This window comes from Penicillium maclennaniae (genome assembly GCF_028827695.1).
Source record: "Penicillium maclennaniae strain IBT 15551 chromosome Unknown utg000008l:1.0-3552695.0:1.0-3555053.0, whole genome shotgun sequence".
In the NCBI taxonomy this organism is placed as follows: domain Eukaryota; kingdom Fungi; phylum Ascomycota; class Eurotiomycetes; order Eurotiales; family Aspergillaceae; genus Penicillium; species Penicillium maclennaniae.
This window is the reverse complement of record NW_026623220.1, coordinates 3,062,624-3,078,151: the sequence shown is the minus strand read 5'-3', so window position 1 is coordinate 3,078,151 and position 15,528 is coordinate 3,062,624. Positions and strand designations below refer to the sequence as shown.

At 50.3% G+C, this 15,528-nt stretch overlaps 8 protein-coding genes across 8 annotated transcripts; 3 read left to right on the top strand and 5 right to left on the bottom strand.

The window, feature by feature from the left end:
• Positions 1-273: 273 nt before the first annotated feature.
• Positions 274-3,176, bottom strand: N7477_010112 (putative spindle pole body component; the record flags this gene model as incomplete). Its single annotated transcript, XM_056971773.1, has 4 exons — positions 274-315; positions 370-2,764; positions 2,829-3,037; positions 3,117-3,176. The coding sequence occupies 4 exons, from the start codon at positions 3,174-3,176 to the stop codon at positions 274-276; spliced, it is 2,706 nt and encodes a 901-aa protein (XP_056818752.1).
• A 606-nt stretch (positions 3,177-3,782) lies between these two features.
• Positions 3,783-5,304, top strand: N7477_010111 (WD40 repeat domain-containing protein; the record flags this gene model as incomplete). The annotated part of the gene is made up of 3 exons (XM_056971772.1): positions 3,783-3,820; positions 3,885-4,050; positions 4,117-5,304. The coding sequence occupies 3 exons, from the start codon at positions 3,783-3,785 to the stop codon at positions 5,302-5,304; spliced, it is 1,392 nt and encodes a 463-aa protein (XP_056818751.1).
• An 809-nt stretch (positions 5,305-6,113) lies between these two features.
• On the bottom strand, positions 6,114-6,836 carry N7477_010110 (uS17 family ribosomal protein; the record flags this gene model as incomplete). The annotated part of the gene is made up of 1 exon (XM_056971771.1): positions 6,114-6,836. The coding sequence occupies one exon, from the start codon at positions 6,834-6,836 to the stop codon at positions 6,114-6,116; it is 723 nt and encodes a 240-aa protein (XP_056818750.1).
• Positions 6,837-9,597: 2,761 nt separating this feature from the next.
• N7477_010109 (vesicular amine transporter) lies at positions 9,598-11,204 on the top strand (the record flags this gene model as incomplete). Its single annotated transcript, XM_056971770.1, has 4 exons — positions 9,598-9,604; positions 9,694-9,924; positions 10,031-10,318; positions 10,411-11,204. Coding segments are annotated over 4 exons (1,320 nt in total), but the record flags the coding sequence as incomplete, so codon positions are not given.
• A 395-nt stretch (positions 11,205-11,599) lies between these two features.
• Positions 11,600-11,839, bottom strand: N7477_010108 (uncharacterized protein; the record flags this gene model as incomplete). The annotated part of the gene is made up of 2 exons (XM_056971769.1): positions 11,600-11,788; positions 11,813-11,839. The coding sequence occupies 2 exons, from the start codon at positions 11,837-11,839 to the stop codon at positions 11,600-11,602; spliced, it is 216 nt and encodes a 71-aa protein (XP_056818748.1).
• Positions 11,840-11,907: 68 nt separating this feature from the next.
• Positions 11,908-12,326, bottom strand: N7477_010107 (uncharacterized protein; the record flags this gene model as incomplete). The annotated part of the gene is made up of 2 exons (XM_056971768.1): positions 11,908-12,123; positions 12,234-12,326. Coding segments are annotated over 2 exons (309 nt in total), but the record flags the coding sequence as incomplete, so codon positions are not given.
• Positions 12,327-12,629: 303 nt separating this feature from the next.
• Positions 12,630-13,438, top strand: N7477_010106 (copper/iron-regulated glutamine amidotransferase; the record flags this gene model as incomplete). Its single annotated transcript, XM_056971767.1, has 3 exons — positions 12,630-12,656; positions 12,690-12,989; positions 13,169-13,438. The coding sequence occupies 3 exons, from the start codon at positions 12,630-12,632 to the stop codon at positions 13,436-13,438; spliced, it is 597 nt and encodes a 198-aa protein (XP_056818746.1).
• Positions 13,439-13,730: 292 nt separating this feature from the next.
• On the bottom strand, positions 13,731-15,393 carry N7477_010105 (glycosyltransferase family 20 protein; the record flags this gene model as incomplete). Its single annotated transcript, XM_056971766.1, has 4 exons — positions 13,731-13,845; positions 13,898-14,608; positions 14,660-15,032; positions 15,093-15,393. 4 exons carry the CDS (start codon positions 15,391-15,393, stop codon positions 13,731-13,733), a joined length of 1,500 nt encoding a protein of 499 aa, XP_056818745.1.
• Between the last annotated feature and the right edge of the window lie 135 nt (positions 15,394-15,528).

Sequence of the window (15,528 nt, the reverse complement as noted above, 5' to 3'; positions counted from 1 at the left end):
TAATATGAAACAGAAACGAAACCGGTTCAGAGGAACCGCCGTTTGAGAGTAATGATGGAAAAGCAGAAATGAACAGGTTGGTATGGGAAACTACAGGAAAAGAAAAAGCAAAACAAAAAAACTAGGCAAAAGTACAGCCATGGATCTTAAGCCAGCGAACCCAAAAACAGATGCTTACCACATGCATCAAGAAAGCCAGTGTATGGAACTGGAAAGACGAAAAGAGTACAGAGGAAGAAAGGAGGCATAAACATTGTCGCGGTCATTCGGTCATTAACGTTGAGTCCCAGGGGGTCGTGAAAGTCCTTGCCTTGCCTGGCAGATTGCGTTAGTGACAGGTCACCGGTTATGAGGTTTGGATGTACTCACCTTCATTTGTTCAATTCGTGCCTTCAATTGGCTGGTGACTTCAGCAGCCCGCTTCCAGTTCTCAGCAGGCTCTGCAGACCGCGGTTGTGCCTCGTCGTCCGTAGCAGCGGCCGATACGCGAGATGATCGAGTAGGGCTGCCAATACCCGAAAGGCCGTAAGTCGGGCTTAGCCTACGTCGCCCTAAACCACTCTCTCGGCTGCTGAAGCCTGGTGAATCAAGAACTCCGTTCTCTCCATCTTCACTGTGATTGGCGGAGGCATAGCTTCGCGGCCGTGAGCTCTCAAAGCGAGATCCCATGTGAAGGCCTGATCGGGTTGCAGCATTGTGTCCATTGCTAGCAGCTTCTTGGTACACTGAGTTGGCATCGGCCATGCCCATGCTGCCAGTATCGGAGCCAGCATTGGTCGGGCTCAGAGCAGATGCACGGAGGGCTCTGGCCAACTCACGTTTCAACCGCTCAATCTCTCTCTGTTGTTTTTGGACGTTCGCCTCAGCAGCCTCGGCATCACTTCGTGCCCGAACTAGCTGGGTCTCCTTCGCCTTGATGCTTAACACATCTCTTGTATGATCCTCAATCAACTGCGCATTCTGGTTCTGGAGCTCGGTGATTTGAGAGTTGAGCTTAGATCGATCTGACTTCATCTCTTCGATAATGCGCGCAAATTTCTCCTTCTCCATCCGCAGCTCTTCCATTTCTGCTCGCTCGGCAGCGGTCATTCCCGCAGGGACGGGAGGTGGAGCCGGAGCAGCCTCAGCAGCAGCTGGCTTCGCAATCGGTCGGCCAGCAAGACCACGACCGAGACCGAACTTGGGGGCGGCAGGAGGGGGAACATCATCTTCAACAGGCGGAGGGGCAGCTCGTCGCGGCGAAGCAATACCACCTGGACCACCGAGCTTGCGCTGGAGCTTCAGACCACCTCCTGGAGGAGCAAGACCACTGCCAGCCTTTGGAACACCACCCAGCTTTGAAGGAATTCCCCTTGAGACTGGCTTCGCAGGAGGCTCCTCAGCTGGGGACGCGGCAGGAGCTGGTTTCTTAAGTCCCATGGCTGGTTTTTTACCTGGAACGGTTTTTCTGGCAGCAGGAGGTGCAGCCTTCGGGGGAGGTGCAATCGGCTTAGGTCGTTCCTTGGCCTTAACCTCTGCAGTTTCGAAAAATTCCCTGACCTTGGTCTTTCGAATATCGTCCAAGCCATCAAGGTAGGGGTTCATGGACCGTTCGCCTAAGATCTTCATAAGGGTACCCAATGTCTCAGCACCACCAGATCGCATGGCTTCGGTTGACTCGGTCAACAACTTTGTACCTGCATCGGCGATTGACTTGACCTCCGGCTTGGCTGGAACAACTCGAGTGTTGCGAAGACATCGAACCAAGAACTTGACAGTCTCCTGCTTGATTTGCGGGTTTTTGTGCTTGAGATATTCCATGATATCTTCCAAGCAGTCGGAGAGACTTGTTGCGGAGAACACGGCATCCAATGCTTGACCTAAAGCATCTGCCACGGTTTGCTTCTTCTCCTTCAGACGTTCTAGCATGGGTACCATGATGGTAGCTCGATGTTTCACAAAGGCGTCGCGCAAGCCCCTCGCCAACACGTCAACACAATTGGCCGCCACAGTCACGACGGCAACGTTGGCATCCTTCATGCATTTTGCCAACGCTCTCACGATTTCATCATAGGGGCCGTCCTTGATCCGGGGCACATTAATCGCATTGTAAAGAGCATCTAAGGCTTCTTTTCGATCCTTCCATTTTGATGAGCCGAGTTGATCGTGGAGATCCTTGGGAATTTTGGGGAAAACATCAATGGGTTCTGCGAGATCAAAAACATCGACCTCCGCCTCCTCCTCTTCGGCATACTCTTCACCTGCTTCTTCGTCGAGTCCATCCCCGCCTCCCGGGGCCGCGCTCGCCGCAGCCATAGCATCTTGCTGGGCATGAGTGTATCGTTCTTGCTTCGCCGGAGGCTCTTGTTTGACGTTCTCAAACAGCTTCTCCAAATCACTCTGCTGCACCGGCTTCAGATCGGCCCAGAAAAGAGGCTTAATGGCCTCACGGAGCCACCGATACAACTCCACAGTCAAGTTCTGCGCCTCGGCTCGGACATTCTTGTCAGCGTGACCGAACACTTTCGGCAGCACCTTGAGTGTCGGCTTCGGGTCCACGATCTTGCATCCAAAGTTATGGTAGATGGCGGTCAAAGCTCCGAGAGCGCCGGCGATGACTTTAGGAACTTTGTGCGATAGCGTAGGTAGAAGCTCTTCGAGGACGGGATCGGCTTTGTCCATTTCGACGCATAGTAAGAGTGCCTCCTGGGCGCTAGCTTTACCAGCTGGTCTGGTACAGGGGAGACCCTTCTCCGCGATGGGGCCGACGGTGTACTGCCGAGTCCTAGCGGAATATTAGCAACTTGCAATCCACAGGCCGTGGCGTGTATAGCCAACGTAAAACGTACCGTGCACATGCTTGTGGACCTCCATATTTCAAGAATGCGCAGTACGCCGCCAGTCCCTCGATCTGCGCCGCAACGTTGGAATCGGCGACAGCCCCTTTCCATAAACTGGGGTCTTGTAGGAACGGCGTAAAAACGGGGGCTGATTCATCGGGTGTTTTCTCGAATTGCGCTTTGGCGTCTTCGTAACCTTCCTTGCGGACTTTCCAATTCTATTGAGCGAGTCTCGAAGTCAGTCACGTTCGTCGGTTGAGGCGCTGATTCCAGAGCACACGAAAGGATTTAGCGAACCTTGTGAGCGAATCGGTCCTGAAGTGGCAAGGAGGAGAAATCTGGTTCGGCGTCGGCCATGGCGACGGGCTAGGTTGTCACGTAGTCAAAGAGGAGTTGAGACCGGGCGGAATCTGGATAGACATAGGGTTAGTCAAACGAGCAATCGGAGGGCTGCGCATGCTATATGAAGAAGAGAGAAAAACTGAGACCAAATGGTCTCCTAAGAGACCGCTGGGTTCAGATGTCGTACCGTGAGGGTGTCGGTGCCCAAAGCAATGGAGGGAGGAATTTCAAGATCGTCCCAGTCCGCAATTCAGGGGGCTTTGATTCCATAAAACGAGCAGATTAGCAAGGAAGAGATTGCTCAAATGTAGAGACCCCAGAATGAGCAACCCGAGGAATAAAGTCAAGCGGGTCTGCGCTAGAGGGGAGAAATAAACAGCGGGCTGCGCTGAAGATCGGGAAGTAAACAAGCGGCCTTGGCGGTGTCGAGGGTTTGTTGTGACCCCGCGGTGGATCTTCACGTTGCTTCTCTCTACTCGATTCTTTTCACTACTGAAAGATCTCAAGCTCCGACAATTTGCTTTGCGCATCCCGTCCGAGCCCTTTCCCTTTGCGAGCGACAGCCTCCGGTGCGGAGGTGCAGCGAGGACTGCCTGGGAAACACACAAATCCGCCGGCACCATGAGCCAGCTACTCACGGCGCGACAGGCGGAGGAGCTGTATGCGCCTCGATTTCTGTTTTCTCGATACTGAGAAGCTAATCTTCGGGTTTCTCTTCTGCAGACACAAGTCAATCATCGCCTACTTGGCCTCCGCGAACCTGCCCCATAGCTCCGCAGCGCTACGAGAAGAACTTGGCGATTCGATTACCGTTGACGATAGCACACTGAAGAAATATGAGGGATTGCTAGAGAAGAAATGGACAAGTGTAGTCCGATTACAAAAAAAGGTGGGGAGCCTCTTATCAAAGGTGCCCTGAGAGATCGAGACTCAGAAGACTGACTGCCGCGTGTAGATTATGGACTTGGAATCACGATGCGCTGCTCTCCAAACCGAACTTGATACTGCAACTCCTACATCGCTGTCTCGACGAAACCAAGATCCGGCATCTTGGCTGCCTCGCGCCCCTCCACGCCACGACCTAGAGTCGCACCGGCTACCGGTGACTTGTGTCGCCTTCCACCCCATATTCTCCTCTCTCGCCTCTGGATCAGAAGACACAACAATCAAAATTTGGGACTGGGAGTTGGGCGAATTAGAGCGAACGATTAAAGGCCACACGAGGGCGGTTCTAGATGTGGATTATGGCGGACCGCGAGGGGGCACGCTCCTTGCGTCATGCTCCTCTGATCTCACGATCAAATTGTGGGATCCAGCCGATGAATACAAGAATATCCGCACCCTTCCAGGCCATGACCACAGTGTATCAGCCGTGAGGTTTATTCCATCTGGGGCCGCAGGGTCCCCAATGTCAGGGAATCTGCTAGTATCCGCCTCTCGTGATATGACATTGCGAATCTGGGATGTGACGACGGGTTATTGTGTCAAGACATTGCAAGGACATGCCGCATGGGTGCGAGATGTAGCGCCATCACCGGACGGACGGTTCCTTTTCTCTGCAGGGGATGATCAAGTCCCGCGTCTCTGGGATGTTTCATCTGGAGAAACAAAATCTACTTTCTTGGGCCACGAGCACGTCATCGAATGTGTCGCATTTGCTCCCCCGACGAGCTATCAATATCTGGCTCCTCTCGCAGGTCAAAAGAAGCCGCCGCCCACATCATCCTCAGCGGAGTTTGTGGCCACAGGTGCGCGCGACAAAACGATTCGTCTCTGGGATGCTCGTGGTAATCTGATCAAGACACTCGTCGGTCACGACAACTGGGTGCGCGCGCTAGTATTCCATCCTGGTGGCAAATACCTTCTTTCAGTTTCAGACGATAAAACAGTGCGATGCTGGGATTTCACACAAGAATGCAAATGTGTCCGCACAATCGCCGCTCATGACCACTTCATCAGTTCAATTAGATGGGCACCTCCGTTGATCAAAGACAGTGGCGCCAACAGCGAAGCGGGAGCCAACGGTGCTGAGGGTACCAGCACAAATGGGGTGAAAGAGGATCCCACCGCGGGCAAAATGTCCATTCGATGCGTTCTTGCAACCGGCAGCGTGGACCTCAAAGTCCGGGTCTTCGCATCGTGAGACCCATAACAAGCTGTGCTGGACCAAGCTTGCGAAAGGATCTCTATAAGATCAGAGTACAGGATGCTCTGACACGCGTCAGATCAACCTGCCAACGAAACAACGGTTCTCCGGGTCTGCGGCCAGGAGGGAAATGGGGGTTAGAATGCCATTTGTCGTTTCTGAGCAAAGGAGTTGGTTTCTCTTCCGTGATACCACTGACTTACTTTCCATTTACAACTGATTTAGGGATTGGGCTGGACTCGTGTCCGCGGAAAGAGGAGGTCGCTTCTTTCTTCATGGTGTAAACACTTTTTGAATCTTTTTAGGTGGATGGGCTCATCTTCACGTACATACCTCTCTAATGCCGCAATTCCAAAGGATTGACCAATGTACCGTACGACTAAAGACTCTTATCAAATACGTTACAAGGCTTCGAAGGTATACCCTTGGCTGAGATCCAAGGCTAAAGGAGGACAGAAAGATGAAAATTGTATAGTATAGCATAGTATAGTACAGTACATGCCCGTAGCAGAAGCACTATTGTCCAGTCAGTATGCGAAGATACAACAACTGATCATGAGAGAATTGCAGGAAGGAACGATGGGTATCAGGAGTAGACTTCGCCGTTTACATCAAACACGACTTTGCGTGTCAAAGTGAGCTGGGTTAAGCGGAAGGGTTCATCATGTAAATCCCAGGAGAAAAGCAAAAACACGAAGAGCGAAAAGAGGGAGAAACGTACCGGTTTTGATCCATGATGCCGAACCACGGATATCTAAAGTGACAGCCCAAAAGAGCTAATTTCGCAAAGACAAGCACACAGCCTCTCAAGAATCAGACTGCGCTTGCATTGCCAATCTCTTCTCAACCAAAGCCTTGACCTTTCCAACACGCTCATTCCCTTGGTGAATGCGGTGAATCATCTCCGCCTGCGAAAGTTCCTCGCCGGGGCTAAGCTCTAGCCTTGAGGCCAGATCGACCTCCTCGCCCAACCGCCTCGATTCCCGACGCACATACTTGGCAGCCCAGCGTTTCTCACGCTCAGCCTGACGCTCTTGAGGCGACATAACAGCGGGTCGCTCATCAATGGGGATAGCAAAGGGGGTAAGGATGCGCTCAACGACGTGGTGAACGTGGCGGCTCTTAGGAGCACCAGAGGAGAATTCAATCACGTCACCCTCACGCAGGGAGTCACGGGGGTCAGAGACGAGAAAGCGAGTTTCCTGGGGGTAGTATTTCCGGATACGCTTATCCCAGATATTGTGGCGGAAGGAGACGGTAACGGTGCGTTGCATACGTCCGACAGAGACGACGGTGCCGGTCTTTAGGCTGGAGGCGTAGTTGCGGAGCATGGCAGGGCGTTTGAGTGGTTGAGGGCCGGATACATGTGGTGAGGCGGTGGGGGTTTGTGCGGGTTCTGAGGATGTGGAGGCATTTCGAATGGTATGTGTGATCGAGAGCGTGGATGGGAGAGTTGATCGGGTTAGGGCCATGGGCGATGCCATTGACCGGATGGGCAGGGACGCCCGGAGGAGATGGCTAGGAGCCATTGTGAATTGAAACACTCTACCGCACCTGGCCACTGGCAAGTGTTCAGGGAAGCCAGAGAAAGACGCCTGAAAAGCGGCTGAGCAGCAAGAACGGGGAGATGAGTTGAATAGCGAGTTTGCGGAGTCGCGGTGTTGAATCTTGAGAATTTCGTAAGTCGAGTTTGCACTGTTTGCACGCCCATCCAGCTTTTGGACAAACACTAGGTCCTCCCGTGTGGAGAAAGTCCTCCTTGATCTCAATTTGATTTCATCATGTTTCTTTCATATCTGCTCTTATCTGTTTTTATTTGTTACTATCCACTTCGAAAGGCTATTGAGACACACTCAGTGAAGAGCTCGCCGGAGTCCCGGCATTTGCCGTGGACTACTAGATCATCGATCTTCTGGCTGTGATACGCACTAAATTTGGGCGTTCCAGCACCGTCGTCCACAGGCTGCGACACTCCAAACACATCGTGTCCTATCGCTCTTTGACTTCTGAGGGCTTTGACAACACCAAGAGTCTGATATACAGGCCAAGAGTCTGATATACAGGGAAAGCTCCCTCCTCTGTAGGTTTTGTGTTCGCCAGCGCCTCAGCCAAGACATAGATTCCCGGTTGTCGACTTATTGCTGTGAGTGGTCTGGCGTAGACACCGGCTGCTTATGCATTGGGTTCGTCTTTGAAGATGGCTTTGTTACCAGATGAAACTTGAACTCGGGCTTCACACTTTCACCTGCTCTTCCAATTCTCAAACAGGTGTCACATGGCTTTTTCTCGTCGCACTTGATGGTGATGTTAGTTTAGGCCATCAGGATCGTTCAGACGGCATTCACTTTCGTGCGCCGCTCACGACAGCCTTTGCAGCCACCTTGTGAGCGTAAAATTGCTGTAATTTTGGATCTAGTCGGCACAGGGTGTACTATTGGTGTAACGGATTTCAGGTTCTGCCCAAAAATGGCCTCTTGAATCAAATGGGTAGGTGCCATTTGCGAAGTGTAGATGATTCAGGCAGGACAGAATTTCCTCAGCAACTCCAGTCGGACCGATCAAAAGATGGGATACAGGAAAATGTCTAGCGGTAAGCCGCTCATCACATTTTACTATGTATCTGGATCAACGCTGAGCGCCTGTTTATCACGGTGGATTTGTCCTTTGGCCCGTGTTGCCTCGAAGAATGTCGAGGGTGGAGTTAGCGGCGAGTGTCAGATTGTCGTGATGAGCCAGATTGAAAGGGAACTATCAGGAAACGCATCCTTATGCATCTCATCGCAGCTGTGAATTACTGCGAATGGCCGTAGTCGGAGTATTGGCAGCCCTGAGAAAACGTCTCACGGAACGCGATGAATGTGAAGTCTGGCAAGAAGCAGATCTGGCACCCGCAGCGGGCCGTGCGAGCCGAGTCTGCTTTGCTTCAGGTCTCATTGATCGCCAAACTACTTGTACTTGTCAATACTATGTATCTAAATGGCCCCTTGGTCCTTTTGAATTGATGTACATGGAAGACATCAGTACTTCACAGTCATCTGAGTCATTTGATCGTATTGAGGCTTAGTCAAAGGGTACAAACCAATCGCTTGACTGGCCCTACTTTGGCCTTCCACGCTTGCCCCACGATATTGGTCAACACTTGTCCGAAAATAGACCCGCTGGCAGTTGAAACCCTTGAGAAAGTGTCTACTGTTCTCATCTTATGATCATGTCAGTCTTTGAATTTTTCTGTCTTGGTCTAGATTGCGTGTACTTGTTGAAACATAACGAAACAGGCACATTGAAAGCGAAACAAGGACAACCTCTCTTCTGCTGGACGAGATGATACCACCTTGACAGATTTAATGTACCTGTACGTCATGCAAGATGCAAAGCCATGGGGCAAGAAATGACTACAAACTTGCTATTCTGTATCACTGCAGGTCTGTGTAACAGCCGAATTCGTTGTCGTGCATGATCTTATATCACCGTGGATTCAGATGCGGATACTTTAATGAAGACAATAACAGGACAGTAAGAAACTAGCATGCTGTTGGAAATTCTTACAGCAGACCGAGATGCGAACTCCTCATATCGTGGCAAAGGGACTCAAGCCATCTGGCAGAGATTGACCTGAATTGTCAACTGTTTATGCACATAGTGTCGAGTGTAGAAAGGATCTGAGTGTCACTAGTTAGAGAAGGGTCGGTAAACTTCCCACTATTCAGCCCTGAACCCGCTCTTCGTGTGAGTGAGCCTTCTGGGAGAATACAGATGGAAATGCTGTGATTGTTGTCAAGCTTTTTGCAGTGGGTTTCATCTCTAATTGTCTCGAAGTTTGGAGAAAAAATGTCTACCAGGAAGGATTGACAAAGCCAGCCGATTGTGAAGAATGTCCGAGAGGCTTAGTTTTGACATTGCTTGACGGGTAGAGCGCCAATAACCCAAGTTTCTCGAGTTACACCACAGCTCTACCTTCACAATGAATAGGGGCTACTTCCAGATTTACTTGATTTATTGTTCATACATTACGTCTGCAGATGCAACTTTCTGTTCTGGTGAAGCAGGTATGATACCCATAAGCTATAAAGCCTCTTGTCATCTATGCAAAAAGAGACTAAAGATAAATCAGTATTATCTTCGATGATTGATTCAGGATAACTTTCGACTGGTTGGCGTTCCTTCATTTCAACATCATTATCATTCCACAACAATATCAATATGGCGGAATCAAGATTACCTTGTCCCCCACGCGGATTCCTTTGGAGGTCTTCAAATACATTCATCATCGTGACAATTCTAATAGCTGCAATGACCAGTAAGTTGGTGTTCGGTACCTTTCATTGGTGATGGCCAACCTCTATATAAGTCGAAAAAGCTGACACAATCAGACATGTTCCTCTATAGCTTCATGGTCCCTTTACTCCCTTACATACTCGAGAAGCGGGCTACTACTTGATCCCAAGAGAACTCAGGCATTGATCTCTATACTTCTGGCCGAAAGCGCCTTGGTCTCGGCCTTTTCTAGTCCCGTGATTGCAAGCTTGATAGACAGCAGCAATTCAAAACAAAGCTTCATGCTCGCTTCTCTCTGCCTAGCGGGTTTAAGCACGGCGGTCATGGCTGCTGCAAAAGGTCGTAAGTTCTCCTTTGTTTTCCGCCTACGTCTTGTGCGGTTCCTGAGAAAAAAAGGGCCTCGTCACGACTTCCAGGCTGCTGACAACGTATTGATTTATTTCTGTAGTGCCCTGGATTTCTATCGCTCGATTGATACAGGCGATTGCTGATAATGCAATGTGGATTGCCGGATTTGCCACGATAACGGACACTATCCCATCTGATCGCTTTGGTCAAACCATGGGATTCTTGAGTATGGGGGTTGCGGTTGGAACATCGGCCGGCACCATAGTTGCTGGCTTGTTATTTGAAAAGGGCGGGTATTGGACAGCTTGGTCTAGTGCATTTACCCTTCTCTTCATCGACCTGTCATTGCGAATCTTAATGACTGAGAGCCCTACGATGGACAACTCGGGTAAGTCTCTCTCAAATTTAGGTCGGGGCGTTGCCCTGGCCCTAGAATTGCCTTGAGGATTTCTCAACGACTGACTATTCTGGCCTGATCAGAGTCTTTGGACCAAGCAATTGATCAAGAAGACGATCCTTTACTTCCTCACTCGCACCATCGGAACACCAAAGGACTGTCGCATCTCGAGTCCCAGCCAACTTCCGAGTCGAAGTTATCCGGTATTTGGTTTTACGTACACTTCTTTCGCCAGCGTCGGTTTGTGACGGCAACCACTTCATACGCCTTCTACGCGATGCTGGTGACAAGTTTTGACACAACGCTCCCCATGCAAATACGGGTAACATTCAATTGGGGCACTCTACCGGCTGGATTGCTTTTTATCGGTCTTCAGGTTCCAGGGATTTTGCTAACGCCGCTTTGCGGCGCACTCAAAGACCGTGTGGGAACACGCTATCCGACTGGAATTGGATTTTTGTTGTTCGCCCCTTTTTTCGGGCTACTAGGGATTCCTGGATCGAGGGAGGTCTCGTGGGCCAGCGGTGACTCCACAGCTGGAAAGGTCGTTTATGTTGTTTCAGTGATTATGGTTGGATGCTTTTTTTCCGTTTTCAACGGATTGGCATTTCTGGAAGCCACATGTAAGTGCAAAAAGCCGCATTTCTGCCTCCTCCTGCAGCAAGAGACTTTTTTTTCTAATTCGTGCCAAAATCTCGATACAGTGACCGTTGATGGAATTAAAAGCACTCATCACGGCATATTCGGAACAAATAGCGGTTATGCAAGAGCAAATTCAATCGCAAGGATTTCATGGACTATGGGAATGTTTCTGGGCCCCGCCACTTCGAGGTCGCAAAGTGGTCATTCCAAAAAAAGGCTTTCCCACTTAGGACTGGTGTCATTTGAAGGTAAAAGGTGGGAGATATTAGTTTTCGAGCCGCCGCTGACGCGAGCTATTGGAATTCTTCAGGAAATTCGTTCGATCTCGGCAATCAGTCTCCTTCGAGACACCTGTGTTTACTATTCAAGCACGACGCAAGGCAGCTTGCTTACTCCCCTCCGTCTTCAATGTAAAGGCTTCCGAGTCAGGCCATTTCCTCTGTCGATCTTCCGCGACCATGGCACTCAGTCACACACAAGGCAAAGACATTCAGAGGATGAACATGGTGTCTGATCCTGTCGACCACCAACGTATTTCGGCTGACATTCTCCTCCTTTCTTCTTGTCAATACGCTATGTCCAACAGTGTGGCTTCTTCAAATCGTGCTACCTGAAAAAAATAGGTAGTAATCACTCTCGAGTCCTCGCATCGTGCGAAACTCCTCGCTCCTTGATCAGCTTCGAAAGCACCTCCCCAGTCTCACCACCTAGAGCCGTAAACCCCTCAGCCACGCCCTCGCGATCCCCAACCCTCTTCTCCTGACTCATCTTGAACTTGCTCTGCATTTTCTCAAATTCGAGTCTCAATCCGAACGATATCTTCGCTGTAACAACTCAACATACTTCTCTGGTGCCTCCTCCACGGTTCATGCCTCGGGCTCGTCACCACCTGTATACCCCATGATCGACTTCTGGGTATGTTGCGACAGATCAAGAATCTACTTGTGAGGAAAAGAACCAGCCTTTGGCGTCTTCGAGTCATAGTATAAGGGCAATTTGCCATAGACCTGAACGACGGAGTAATTCCATGTAGGAACAACCTTCCTCGTATCCTGCTTGGTCTCGGTGTAGTATTTAGGTGTGACATAGTAGTCGTATTTGCCGTTGGAGACTACTAGGACATCATCCTCGAAGAGGAAGACGTTGTACTTGTTCTCTCAAGTGCTTCGATCATACCCTTCACTTGTGGATTTTGCTGGGCGATGTGTGCAAGGAGTCAGCCGCTGGGTGCAGATTCGCTACTTTCTTCAGGGAGATCCAGTACGCAGGAAACGTGGGTACATTGTAGGAAGTCTTGGGAAGATTTATCCCAGGTGATTAAGAGGCCTAGTGGATTTTCGCGGATAAATTGCAGGAGCACTGCAGTGTTTTTTTTCTTCGTGTGCGCTTGAGAGAGACATTTTCAGGTGCGAATTGACCAGTGACAAGTAAACTGAAGGGCAAGATCCCAGACAAAGAATAGCTTATATAGCCATTTAATGAAATGAAATGTTCCTCTCGGATTCATAACCGTTCCACGGAAGTATGTAGAGAAAGGCAGGACAATTTATACAGCACAAGTTCTCCGGAATAGTGAGCTCTGAATCAACATAACTATAGCGAGGACGAATCTCCACGAGCAATCAAATTATCCTCATCTACACAAAATCCAGAATCCGCCATGAGTCCCCTCAGAAATGCCGTGCTAGTTAATTCTCCACCATCCAACCAGGACGCCTAGAACGATATTCGAACATCTTGGACAGAGGCTCTCGGAACAGCAGCACTCACTGCAAGAGTCGACTTCTATTACCCAGTTATCGAGCAGAAACTCCCCGATGCCACTAAATACAACCTCATCGTTCTAAGCGGCAGCAAGGCCGATGCATCTTCCTCAGAACCCTTAGGTTCTAAGTGTCCTCGAAAACGTTCCCACGATTTTGCGCGACTGATAATCAAGATACTTGGTATGTGCTGGGGTCATCAGGCTATTGCTCGGGCGTTTGGTGGTGATGTCGGTCCTGTTCCCACGGGTCCAATTGTATGTCATACCATATTTCATCTCCCATTGCGAACAAAGTCGTGCGCTAATTGTCTGCAGGCCGCGATCCAGGATATTAGCTCTGACAGGCGCTAGAAAGAAGTTTTTCGCACCTTTCAGGAGATTCTTATGTTAGTATTTGATCTAGTTTCTCCGTCCCATGTAGCGCCGATACTAAGGCCTTGGAGCGAGCACTAGAATTTCATGCTTTCGAAGCAGCCAAGGCAGCATCAGGGTTCATTCACTTCGCCATGAACCACAAATGTTTTGTCAATGAGGAAAACACAATCCTTACCTTCCAGGCTCAACACTGGAGATCCATTGCACTCGCGAGAAAGATGCTCCTGAAAGAGGGCCCCATATATAATGGCAATTCGTCAGCCGCAGCGATCGAACAGGAGGTGCGAGAATTAAATCACCCGACAGATGGCTTCAACTTGTTAGATTGAGTCATGCAGTAAGTGAAAAAGTGATTGTGGGATCGGGCCGATGGTTGATTTTCCTTACGGAACTCTTAGAACCTAGGGTTTGGAGGTAGAGTCAGAAGTACAGAAGAACATTGGAAACCATGACCGAGGAACAGTTTGGTGTCTAAGAGGAGAGAAGATGATTAAAGCAACAAGTTACAAGTCCATGCTATCCAAAAAGAGAAAAAAAAAGAGAGAGAGTCAAGAACAATTTCGCCATATTAATGTCGTGAGAGCATCTAATTTCGTTTAACGCGTGTCGAGCTCGTCCAGTCTACGCTTCTGGAGCTTCCTCGGCTGGGGTCACGAGTTTCTTGGCTTGAAATTTGTCGGCGGAGTGGGCTGAGATCCGGGTGAGCTCGGTGACGAAGGATTGACCCCAGAATGCACTATCGAAGAGTTAGATGAATGCCATGGTTCGAGTGAAATGAGGATGCCTACCTGGTGTACTTGGACACATATTTGTCCAACTTGGCGAAGTTGAAAGCGCGCTGCTCGTCACTCATGGTCACGGCCTCTTGGTATGCACCAGCCAGCTCTTCCGTGTTCCAGGGGTTGACAATGATGCTGCCGTTGAGACTCTGGGCGGCACCAGCAAATTCGGATAGCACAAGGCTACCATGGCGCTTTTGTTGGGTCGCAATATACTCGTAGGCAACCAAGTTCATGCCATCGCGGGTCGAAGAAACAATGCAAGCATCGGAGACAGCGTAGAGAGCGATGAGCTCATCAAAGTTGACAGACTTGTGAAGGAAGTGGATGGGCATGAATTCAACCGTGCCGAACTTGCCGTTGATGCGGCCAACCAGCTCGTTCACCACCGCTCGCAAGTTCTGGTACTCTTCAACGTCCTGTCGACTCGGTACCGCGACCTGTACCAGGACGACTTTACCAACCCACTCCGGGTGATCACTGAGGAAGACCTCGAGCGCATGCAGCTTCTGCGGCACACCCTTGATGTAATCCAGACGATCAACACCAACCATAAGCTTCACGCCTTGGAACTTCTGCTCAAGCATCGCGATGCGCTTCTGAACCTTTTCCTTCTTCAAACCTTCGGTGAATTTCTCGGGGTCAATACCGATCGGGAAAGCGCCGCAGGTGATAATCTTGCCCTGGAATTCGATCCCGTTCGGCGTCGTCGCAAGGCCCCTACTTCCATTAGCTAGATGCATCATTTCGTCTCTCAATGTATTCACTCACAATAGACGTGAGCAACTACTCAAGAAATGGCGGGTGTAGTCGTAAGTGTGGAACCCAATCAGATCGCAATGCAAGACGCCCAAGAGAAGCTCATTGCGCACAGGCAAAATCCGGTAGATCTCACTACTGGGGAAAGGCGTGTGCAAGAAGAATCCGATCTTGACATTCTGCTTGCTGTTGCCGATTTCCTCGCGCAGCATCTCGGGCAGCAGCATCAAATGGTAGTCGTGGACCCAGATCAAATCGCCGTCCTTGACTTCCTTCGCAATAGCCTTGGCGAAAAGACGGTTCGCTTGCTTGTATGCCTCCCAGGCGGACTCATCAAAGGTAATCTCACCGGGGTGGTAGTGGAAAAGAGGCCAAAGGATAGAGTCTGTGACAAGTCACGCCTGTTAGCAGTTGAATGACAGTCAAGGGGACAGAGGGCACTAACTAGAGAATCCATTGTAGTGACGATCGGCCAATTCGTCGTCGATGAAGACCGGGACGGCACCGTACTCATCCTTCAAGCGCCGCTTGACCTCAGGGATCTCAGGCTCTGGCACTTCCAGACCGGGCCAGCCATACCACTGGAAAGTGGTCGACTTGGACAGACCGCTCAGACCGCTCACCAGACCTCCAGAGGACATGGAGAAATCATATTTGCCATCTTCGGAGCGCTTGATGGTGATAGGCAGACGGTTCGAAACGAGCAGCAGGCGGGCCTCATTCTTTGGTTCTTCGAGGGTAGGCATGGTCGCGGCGAAATCAGATGGAGTGTGGGAGGGGGGGGGTGGGTGCTAACAGCACTAGGAGGTAAATGCCGGGAGAGGGAAAAGACTAGGGAAAAGCCTGCCAGGCAGCACTTTGTGTCGTGCGAAGAGACGGGG